At 35.0% G+C, this 11,346-nt stretch overlaps 1 protein-coding gene across 1 annotated transcript; it reads left to right on the top strand.

The window, feature by feature from the left end:
* The first annotated feature begins 3,642 nt into the window (after positions 1–3,642).
* LOC123686168 (fibrous sheath CABYR-binding protein-like) lies at positions 3,643–8,468 on the top strand. The gene is made up of 19 exons (XM_045626170.1): positions 3,643–3,651; positions 3,779–3,826; positions 3,980–4,057; positions 4,211–4,288; positions 4,442–4,519; positions 4,673–4,750; positions 4,904–4,981; positions 5,135–5,212; positions 5,597–5,674; positions 6,059–6,136; positions 6,290–6,367; positions 6,521–6,598; positions 6,752–6,829; positions 6,982–7,059; positions 7,444–7,521; positions 7,675–7,752; positions 7,905–7,982; positions 8,136–8,213; positions 8,367–8,468. The coding sequence occupies exons 1-19, from the start codon at positions 3,643–3,645 to the stop codon at positions 8,466–8,468; spliced, it is 1,407 nt and encodes a 468-aa protein (XP_045482126.1).
* Positions 8,469–11,346: the final 2,878 nt, after the last annotated feature.

Below are 11,346 nucleotides of genomic sequence, written 5' to 3'. Positions count from 1 at the left end.
TAATGTGGATTTGAAATATAGGAAGAGCCAGATGCGGTTTCCTTCTCAGAGATATCTGTCTGATGAGTTATACTATTCGCCATATTGCAAAAAATTTTCTCCTTTGAATCACTGAATAGTATATGAGAACCTGTACAAAAATGTCTACACTATGCCACAAACTAACACAAAAAAAGCGGTTGTTGCATTCGCATGAATTAAATAAGGGTCGATATAATTTAAGACGTAGGGATGTCAGATTCCGAGTGGGAGACAGGGTTTGGAAGAAGAATTTTATGTTATCCAATGCAGCTAATGATTTTTCCTCTAAGTTAGCACCTAAGTATATTCCTTGTGTTGTTCATAGAGTTCTTTCACCCTTGGTATACAATTTGAGGGATCTCAATGGAAATGACCTGGGTAATTTTCATGTTAGCCATTTGAAGTTGGATATTAGTGATAGTGGCACTGATGATCGGAACGACAATTATTAGTACCAAATATAATTTTCATTTTTTTAATTAGTTCACATTTTTTGTATGTTGAGGTAATTTATTTGATCTTCAGCTTAGTGTTTTTTTTTTATTTTATTTTTGAATTTTCTCAATTGATAAACTTGGACAGACAGCTTTTAGCTGGGGCTTTCAGTTATGAATATTGAATTCCCATATTTTTGGTTATTTTGGCATAGAGATTATGCATTGGGTATGTAAGTTTGCATAAATATTCTGTCTGTCCGAAATTTGTCAGAAGCGATTGGTTACTATTCAGTGAAACTAATTTTTGGATAGATTTTTCAACTGCTTTTGTTTAAATTCACAATATTTTCAGATTTTCTCTTTTTGTAATTGATTCAAATAGATTAGCACCAATAATTTTACCTTGTGTAGTATTTTGAGTGTGAGATAGTATCTCACTGGCGCCCAACTTTGGTTTTTTGTTGTTCTTTCTATCTTTTAATGTCGTTCTGATCTGATCTCCTATTTTGTCGTGGGTTATAAATTATATTATGAAAAGGGTGGTAGGGAGGAGAGTCAGATTGGTTGTGTATAGTTTCTTGAAGCTATATACTGCCAACCTTGAACTGTTCACTGAGTGGTTTATTTTAGAACTTTTCAAACCAAATTAAAGAAGAACCGTAGAACTGTTCTCTTTTTAGCTACTCATATCATTGAGAGCATCATGAAATAACCTTGAATTATTTGTGATTCGTTATTATAATTGTATGTTTTGTTTAGAAATCTGATGTGGGGACAAATATCTTTCATATATAGTAATGTCTATTAGTAATATTTTTTTTTTGTTTTATTGGACTGAAGAGGGTACAGACACAAACTTCCTGTAGCGCACTGTCCAATAGGTTTGCTGATCATCTAGCATACCATGTCTCCTTTCTATTTTTGATGGGCACTTGTTTCGAATATGATTAATTTCTATTTCAATATTTAAACATTAAAATTTTTGCCACTTTCAGGGTTTTATGCACTCAATTTTTTTTTTTTTTTCATTATAAGCAAACAAAAAAATTATATTTAGCAAACTCTTCTTCTTCTTCTTTCTCTCTTCTTAAGACTTAGTCTTGTTTCTTCCACTATTCAGCCTCCTGGGAAACAGATGTCCAGCTTTCGTGCCATCTCTTCGGAGGTCGGCCGGGGGGTCTCCGTGAATTTGGTCTTCCATCCTTTGCCCATTTTGCCCATCGATCTTCCGTCATCCTGTCGACGTGGTCTCTCCAATAACGTCGTCTCGATCTCGTGAATCGGACTACGTCCTGAATGTTCAGATCTTCCCTTATAGCGTCACTTCTTATTTGGTCTCTTAAGCTCACTCCTTTGATAGTTCTCAACGTTTTCATCTCAGCTACCCTCATCATGTTCTTTGTTTTTGCTGTATCCGCTCGAGTTTCCACTGCATATGTAAGTATTGGTCTTACGACTGTTTTGTATATGCGGACTTTACTATCGGTAGATATATATTTGTTCTTCCATATGAGGTCCCTGAGGTAGCCAGAGATTCTTGAGGCTTTATTTACTTGTGTTCGTACTTCTTGTTGTAAGTTTTTGGAACTTGTGATCTCGACTCCTAAGTATGTGCATTGCATACATTGGTGAATAGGTTTGTCGTTCACAGCTAATTTACATCTTGTAGGCTCTTTTGCTATGACCATTGATTCAGTTTTTTCCAAGGATATCTGCATATTAAGCTTTTCGGCTGTTGTTTGGAACCTATATAGCAGTCTCTGTAAGTCGTCCTCGTTATCCGCTATCAAGATTACGTCATCAGCATAGCATAATATCTTTATTGATCGTAGCCCCATTCTGTATCCACCACAGATTTTTTTCACATCATTAATTATCCGGTCCATAATTAAATTAAACAAGAATGGGCTCAGACAGTCTCCCTGGCGAATTCCTGTTAGTATTGGACCTTGTTCGGTGAGCCCCTGCGATGTTTTGATTTGTGTTCGGTTGTTTTTATTGAGCTCTTTTATCACATTAATGTAATTTACGGGTGTTCTGTGTTCCTGAAGTATATCAATGATGTCGGCTATCCGAACTCTATCAAATGCCTTCTTGAGATCGACAAAACAGAGGAACAGAGGTTTTTGAAATTCGATGGACTTTTCAATCATTTGCCTGAGGATGAAAACTGCGTCTATTGTCGATCTATTTGGTCTGAATCCTTGTTGTTCTTCACTAATTTTAATTTCATTCATAATTTTTTTTGTAATTATTTTGGTCAATAGTTTACTTATGCTGTTTAATAAACATATCATCCTATAATTGTCCAGATCATGTTTGTTTCCCTTTTTGTAGATTGGTATTGTAATGCTGTTTTTCCAATCACCAGGCACTTTTTGGGTCGAGATTATTTTTTGGAAGAGTAGTGTGATCGCTCTCTCCAATTCAGTTCCTCCGTACTTCAGCATTTCATTGACGATTCGATCCGGGCCAGGAGCTTTTCTGTTTTTCAATTTTGATAGTGCCTCATGTACTTCTTCTAGTGTTATGCCATCCTCTTCTGGAAGTTCTTCAATGTAGGTATTGTCTTCGTTATCATTATCTTCGTTATTACCTGGTCGCGATCCATACAGGTCTCTACATCAAACATTTCCACATACAGAATTATAATCACATATAAGAGCATTAGAAAATATTGAAAAAAAAAATGAGAATAATACAAATGCAAATCAGTAAATAAGATTTAGGAGGTGGGTTTAATATATCTCTCTCTTAATCTAACCCTCGTAAGGGTGTAGTGACATCATGTCGCGAGTCTTTGAACGAGCTGCTTCCAGGACTCCCTATCTTGGGCTATCTTGCTAGAAAAATTATATACTTATATATTTTTATTTCAGTACCAACTAGAACAGCAGTCCCCGAAAGCAGTGTGGCCACCACTGACCGTAAGTTTTATGTTTAAATGTTAAATGTAAATAATACAATACTTCTACCAATAATGAGAATTCCTCTTCATTGAATAATATTGATATAGAAAAATTACTCATAAAATATCTTCACTGCTAGACAAATTATATACTTATATATTTTTATTTCAGTACCAACTAGAACAGTCGCCGCCCCCACAAGCTTAATAGACACAATAAGCAGTGTGGCCAGCCCCTCATCCAGCCCTGACTGCAGAAGTAAGTTTTATGTTTAAATGTTAAATGTAAATAATACAATGCTTTTACCAATAATGAGAATTCCTCTTCATTGAATGATATTGATATAGAAAAATTACTCATAAAATATCTTCACTGCTAGAAAAATTATATACTAATATATTTTTATTTCAGTACCAACTAGAACAGCAGTCCCCGAAAGCAGTGTGGCCACCACTGACCGTAAGTTTTATGTTTAAATGTTAAATGTAAATAATACAATGCTTCTACCAATAATGAGAATTCCTCTTCATTGAATGATATTGATATAGAAAAATTATTCAAAAAATATCTTCACTGCTAGAAAAATTATATACTTATATATTTTTATTTCAGTACCAACTAGAACAGTCCCCACAAACACTGTCGTCCCCGAGGTCGTCCCCACAAGCAGTGTGGCCACCACTGCAAGAAGTAAGTTTTATGTTTAAATGTTAAATGTAAATGATACAATGCTTCTACCAATAATGAGAATTCCTCTTCATTGAATGATATTGATATAGAAAAATTATTCAAAAAATATCTTCACTTCTAGAAAAATTATATACTTATATATTTTTATTTCAGTACCAACTAGAACAGTCCCCACAAACACTGTCGTCCCCGAGGTCGTCCCCACAAGCAGTGTGGCCACCACTGCAAGAAGTAAGTTTTATGTTTAAATGTTAAATGTAAATGATACAATGCTTCTACCAATAATGAGAATTCCTCTTCATTGAATGATATTGATTTAGAAAAATCATTCAAAAAATATCTTCACTGCTAGAAAAATTATATACTTATATATTTTTATTTCAGTACCAACTAGAACAGTCCCCACAAACACTGTCGTCCCCGAGGTCGTCCCCACAAGCAGTGTGGCCACCACTGCAAGAAGTAAGTTTTATGTTTAAATGTTAAATGTAAATGATACAATGCTTCTAACAATAATGAGAATTCCTCTTCATTGAATGATATTGATTTAGAAAAATTATTCAAAAAATATCTTCACTGCTAGAAAAATTATATACTTATATATTTTTATTTCAGTACCAACTAGAACAGTCCCCACAAACACTGTCGTCCCCGAGGTCGTCCCCACAAGCAGTGTGGCCACCACTGCAAGAAGTAAGTTTTATGTTGAAATGTTAAATGTAAATGATACAATGCTTCTACCAATAATGAGAATTCCTCTTCATTGAATGATATTGATTTAGAAAAATTATTCAAAAAATATCTTCACTGCTAGAAAAATTATATACTTATATATTTTTATTTCAGTACCAACTAGAACAGTCCCCACAAACACTGTCGTCCCCGAGGTCGTCCCCAGAAGCAGTGTGGCCACCACTGCAAGAAGTAAGTTTTATGTTTAAATGTTAAATGTAAATGATACAATGCTTCTACCAATAATGAGAATTCCTCTTCATTGAATGATATTGATTTAGAAAAATTATTCAAAAAATATCTTCACTGCTAGAAAAATTATATACTTATATATTTTTATTTCAGTACCAACTAGAACAGTCCCCACAAACACTGTCGTCCCCGAGGTCGTCCCCACAAGCAGTGTGGCCACCACTGCAAGAAGTAAGTTTTATGTTTAAATGTTAAATGTAAATGATACAATGCTTCTACCAATAATGAGAATTCCTCTTCATTGAATGATATTGATTTAGAAAAATTATTCAAAAAATATCTTCACTGCTAGAAAAATTATATACTTATATATTATTATTTCCGTACCAACTAGAACAGTCCCCACAAACACTGTCGTCCCCGAGGTCGTCCCCACAAGCAGTGTGGCCACCACTGAAAGAAGTAAGTTTTATGTTTAAATGTTAAATGTAAATGATACAATGCTTCTACCAATAATGAGAATTCCTCTTCATTGAATGATATTGATTTAGAAAAATTATTCAAAAAATATCTTCACTGCTAGAAAAATTATATACTTATATATTTTTATTTCAGTACCAACTAGAACAGTCCCCACAAACACTGTCGTCCCCGAGGTCGTCCCCACAAGCAGTGTGGCCACCACTGCAAGAAGTAAGTTTTATGTTTAAATGTTAAATGTAAATGATACAATGCTTCTACCAATAATGAGAATTCCTCTTCATTGAATGATATTGATTTAGAAAAATTATTCAAAAAATATCTTCACTGCTAGAAAAATTATATACTTATATATTTTTATTTCCGTACCAACTAGAACAGTCCCCACAAACACTGTCGTCCCCGAGGTCGTCCCCACAAGCAGTGTGGCCACCACTGAAAGAAGTAAGTTTTATGTTTAAATGTTAAATGTAAATGATACAATGCTTCTACCAATAATGAGAATTCCTCTTCATTGAATGATATTGATTTAGAAAAATTATTCAAAAAATATCTTCACTGCTAGAAAAATTATATACTTATATATTTTTATTTCAGTACCAACTAGAACAGTCCCCACAAACACTGTCGTCCCCGAGGTCGTCCCCACAAGCAGTGTGGCCACCACTGGAAGAAGTAAGTTTTATGTTTAAATGTTAAATGTAAATGATACAATGCTTCTACCAATAATGAGAATTCCTCTTCATTGAATGATATTGATTTAGAAAAATTATTCAAAAAATATCTTCACTGCTAGAAAAATTATATACTTATATATTTTTATTTCAGTACCAACTAGAACAGTCCCCACAAACACTGTCGTCCCCGAGGTCGTCCCCAGAAGCAGTGTGGCCACCACTGCAAGAAGTAAGTTTTATGTTTAAATGTTAAATGTAAATGATACAATGCTTCTACCAATAATGAGAATTCCTCTTCATTGAATGATATTGATTTAGAAAAATTATTCAAAAAATATCTTCACTGCTAGAAAAATTATATACTTATATATTTTTATTTCAGTACCAACTAGAACAGTCCCCACAAACACTGTCGTCCCCGAGGTCGTCCCCAGAAGCAGTGTGGCCACCACTGAAAGAAGTAAGTTTTATGTTTAAATGTTAAATGTAAATGATACAATGCTTCTACCAATAATGAGAATTCCTCTTCATTGAATGATATTGATTTAGAAAAATTATTCAAAAAATATCTTCACTGCTAGAAAAATTATATACTTATATATTTTTATTTCAGTACCAACTAGAACAGTCCCCACAAACACTGTCGTCCCCGAGGTCGTCCCCACAAGCAGTGTGGCCACCACTGGAAGAAGTAAGTTTTATGTTTAAATGTTAAATGTAAATGATACAATGCTTCTACCAATAATGAGAATTCCTCTTCATTGAATGATATTGATATAGAAAATTATTCAAAAAATATCTTCACTGCTAGAAAAATTATATACTTATATATTTTTATTTCAGTACCAACTAGAACAGTCCCCACAAACACTGTCGTCCCCGAGGTCGTCCCCACAAGCAGTGTGGCCACCACTGCAAGAAGTAAGTTTTATGTTTAAATGTTAAATGTAAATGATACAATGCTTCTACCAATAATGAGAATTCCTCTTCATTGAATGATATTGATTTAGAAAAATTATTCAAAAAATATCTTCACTGCTAGAAAAATTATATACTTATATATTTTTATTTCCGTACCAACTAGAACAGTCCCCACAAACACTGTCGTCCCCGAGGTCGTCCCCACAAGCAGTGTGGCCACCACTGAAAGAAGTAAGTTTTATGTTTAAATGTTAAATGTAAATGATACAATGCTTCTACCAATAATGAGAATTCCTCTTCATTGAATGATATTGATTTAGAAAAATTATTCAAAAAATATCTTCACTGCTAGAAAAATTATATACTTATATATTTTTATTTCAGTACCAACTAGAACAGTCCCCACAAACACTGTCGTCCCCGAGGTCGTCCCCAGAAGCAGTGTGGCCACCACTGAAAGAAGTAAGTTTTATGTTTAAATGTTAAATGTAAATGATACAATGCTTCTACCAATAATGAGAATTCCTCTTCATTGAATGATATTGATTTAGAAAAATTATTCAAAAAATATCTCCACTGCTAGAAAAATTATATACTTATATATTTTTATTTCAGTACCAACTAGAACAGTCCCCACAAACACTGTCGTCCCCGAGGTCGTCCCCACAAGCAGTGTGGCCACCACTGGAAGAAGTAAGTTTTATGTTTAAATGTTAAATGTAAATGATACAATGCTTCTACCAATAATGAGAATTCCTCTTCATTGAATGATATTGATATAGAAAATTATTCAAAAAATATCTTCACTGCTAGAAAAATTATATACTTATATATTTTTATTTCAGTACCAACTAGAACAGTCCCCACAAACACTGTCGTCCCCGAGGTCGTCCCCAGAAGCAGTGTGGCCACCACTGCAAGAAGTAAGTTTTATGTTTAAATGTTAAATGTAAATGATACAATGCTTCTACCAATAATGAGAATTCCTCTTCATTGAATGATATTGATTTAGAAAAATTATTCAAAAAATATCTTCACTGCTAGAAAAATTATATACTTATATATTTTTATTTCAGTACCAACTAGAACAGTCCCCACAAACACTGTCGTCCCCGAGGTCGTCCCCAGAAGCAGTGTGGCCACCACTGCAAGAAGTAAGTTTTATGTTTAAATGTTAAATGTAAATGATACAATGCTTCTACCAATAATGAGAATTCCTCTTCATTGAATGATATTGATTTAGAAAAATTATTCAAAAAATATCTTCACTGCTAGAAAAATTATATACTTATATATTTTTATTTCAGTACCAACTAGAACAGTCCCCACAAACACTGTCGTCCCCGAGGTCGTCCCCACAAGCAGTGTGGCCTCCACTGCAAGAAGTAAGTTTTATGTTTAAATGTTAAATGTAAATGATACAATGCTTCTACCAATAATGAGAATTCCTCTTCATTGAATAATATTGATATAGAAAAATTACTCATAAAATATCTTCACTGCTTGTTGCTCTTTACTCTGTACTATATGTATTATTTCATATAATTAGATCAGAGTCAGTGTTTTTGACATAAAATAGTTTTTGACAGAAGTTTCTTTTAAGTAGTTTGTCAATTCAATTGTGAAGAATATTTGTCGAATAAAAGTTAAAATTGAACACAACTACAGACATTATTTGATAAAAAGACGACGTAACATTGGTCCTTCGAGCCGGATAACAAGTCCTTTGGTGAAGAAGCAGTTCCAGAGGAGTTTTGACATGCCAAATACAAGAAAGACTGCAGGTACCCATAGTAGACTAAACCCCAGTTATGAGTGGCCACCTGCTTTTGGATTGTTAAGACGACATTCAGTCAGTGTCATGTCGAACAAATCAGAAATTGTTCAGAGCCAAAGAATAGATGAAATTCAGACAAATAATATAATGGACAAACGAGAGGAAGTGAACAAGGTGAACTCAAGCCAGAAAGACAAGCAGAGTCGATGCTTAGAACCCAAAGACGTCGGTAATGATTCACCAAAAACTTCATCTGTTCTTTCTATGAAATCCAATCTTTCAAAATCAGATAGTGTTTCCCTTCGTAAAAAAAGACATGCCGTTGAAGTCGAGAAGATCAGACAAGCGATCGAAATGAAGAAGCTAGAAAATCAGCTAAAAATCTTAGAACTAGAAAATGAAGTTCGAGAGACTGAAATTGAAGAACTTCAAGAAGACCGATCTCAGTTATCAGTACCGAATATTGAATGCCAGATGCCAGAGGATGAAAACCATTCTTCAGAGAAGACAAGAAAATGGATAAATGATTTGCATTCGCCCTCCAAAGATGAAATCCTGCCAAAACAAGGAAATGAAGAAATATCTGAAATCAAACAATTATGCAATACCATCAGTGAAGCCATAAAGTCTGTTGCTAGTGCTCCAAAGCAAATTATATTTGCAGCAAGGCAAGTTGTGGACAAAGATTTCTGTATTTTTGACGGCAATTCCGAAGAATGGCCAACATTCATTTCACACTTCATGCGTATTTCAAAATTATGCGAATATTCTTCAGAAGAAATGATGATAAAACTGCAAAAATGTTTAAGAGGTGAAGCCAAGCTTGCAGTATCAGGAATGATGACGTCCCCAGACAACATTGATTTAGTTTTGAGGACACTCGAAATGAGATTTGGTAGACCTGACCAAATCATCGAGGGGCTCATCACGAAGGTGAGAAATCTTTCACCAATTAGAGAAAACAACATGGACACTTTGATTCACCTCTCCAATCATGTTTGCTGTCTCGTGGCTACGATCAAATCATTGGACCATTTTGAACACCTCCAAAATCCGCAAATACTACGAGAATTGGTTCAGAAACTACCTTATTCGTTGAAACTCCAATGGGGAGAAAAAATTATGCGAAAAAGGGAAACGACAAATCTGAACGACTTTTCCATCTGGATTAATGAAAAAGCAACTGCAGCGTGTTTTGTTAATAGTTCCAAGAGTTTCAAGATAGAACCAAAACCAAAACTTCAGTTCTCTTCAAAACGACAAGAAACTACTTTGATTTCGACCGATATAAAAAATCATGACGAGAAATGTAAATATTGTGCAGTAAAAGGACACAAAATAGAGAATTGTTCGAAAATGTCCTCTGACGACGTTGATACAAGATGGGCGGTTATTACAAAACAGAAACTTTGTTTTTCATGTCTCCGACGTAATCACCAGACCATGAAATGCAGAGAAAGACGACAGTGTAACATCAATGGTTGTAAGCGTTCCCATCATCAGCTGCTTCATAAAGATACTCAAAGATCAATCGAAGATACTGATACCCATTCAACACAGACAGAATTTGAAAACAATGAGAACGTGCTTGCAGTTGGACATGGAGAAGGCAATGTTTTGTTGAGGATGGTGAAAGTGAAGTTGTATGGAAACAACACTGTTTTGGAGACCGTAGCTTTATGTGACGAAGCTTCTTCTGTGACTCTCGTAGACAAGTAAATAGCTAACAGATTGGGACTGAATGGCACACCTCAACCGCTTTGCATCGAATGGACTAACAATTTAGCCTCTCGCCATGAAGATTCAAGTTGTTTAAATATTGATATATCGGGAGTATTCGACGGAGCTAAGATTTTCAATATGAAAAATGTCAGAACAGTACAAAATTTAGCTCTCCCCATTCAAGAGATCCGAAAATCCGATTGGGAAAGGTATTCTTATTTGTCAGGAATTCCCTTCCACGAAATAGGAGAACGCCCTATGATTTTATTGGGTCAAGACAATGTACGCCTCACTGTAGCCAGAAAAGTTATTCAAAGCACCGACAATCTTCCCATTGCGACAAAAACCAATCTGGGTTGGATACTTCACGGAGGAAACTGTATCAGACAAGAAAAACAGGTATATTCCTTCCACATCTGCAGTTCTGGAATGTCCGACGATTCACTCCATGAAATGGTGAAACAATCTTTTACCTCAGATGCCTTTGGAGTAGTTCCAATGAAAACGAACGTGAATAAAGCAGAACAGAGGGCTATGGAGATAATGAAAAATACAATCAGACGTGTAGGAAACAGATTCGAGATAGGGCTGCTGTGGAAGGAAGACAACATCCATCTCCCAGAGAGCAAAACAATTGCCATTCAGCGACTGAGATGCGTGGAGAAACAAATACAGAAGAATAGGGAATTTGGGAAGAATAGAGACACTTTATCCAGGCCCTGATGGACGAGTTCGAGTAGTGAGTGTCAGAACTAGTAACGGAGTATTCAAGCGCCCGGTTGCAAAGT

This window comes from Harmonia axyridis, chromosome X (genome assembly GCF_914767665.1).
Source record: "Harmonia axyridis chromosome X, icHarAxyr1.1, whole genome shotgun sequence".
Taxonomy (NCBI): domain Eukaryota; kingdom Metazoa; phylum Arthropoda; class Insecta; order Coleoptera; family Coccinellidae; genus Harmonia; species Harmonia axyridis.
This window is presented reverse-complemented; position numbering and strand designations above follow the sequence as displayed.

What these genes read in the sequence shown, in the direction of transcription:
- LOC123686168 (XM_045626170.1), top strand. An exon ending in CAGTGTGGCCACCACTGACC is followed by an intron (nt 3,827 to 3,979) that starts GTAAGTTTTATG and finishes TTTTTATTTCAG; the next exon opens with TACCAACTAGAACAGTCCCC. An exon ending in TGTGGCCACCACTGCAAGAA is followed by an intron (nt 4,289 to 4,441) that starts GTAAGTTTTATG and finishes TTTTTATTTCAG; the next exon opens with TACCAACTAGAACAGTCCCC.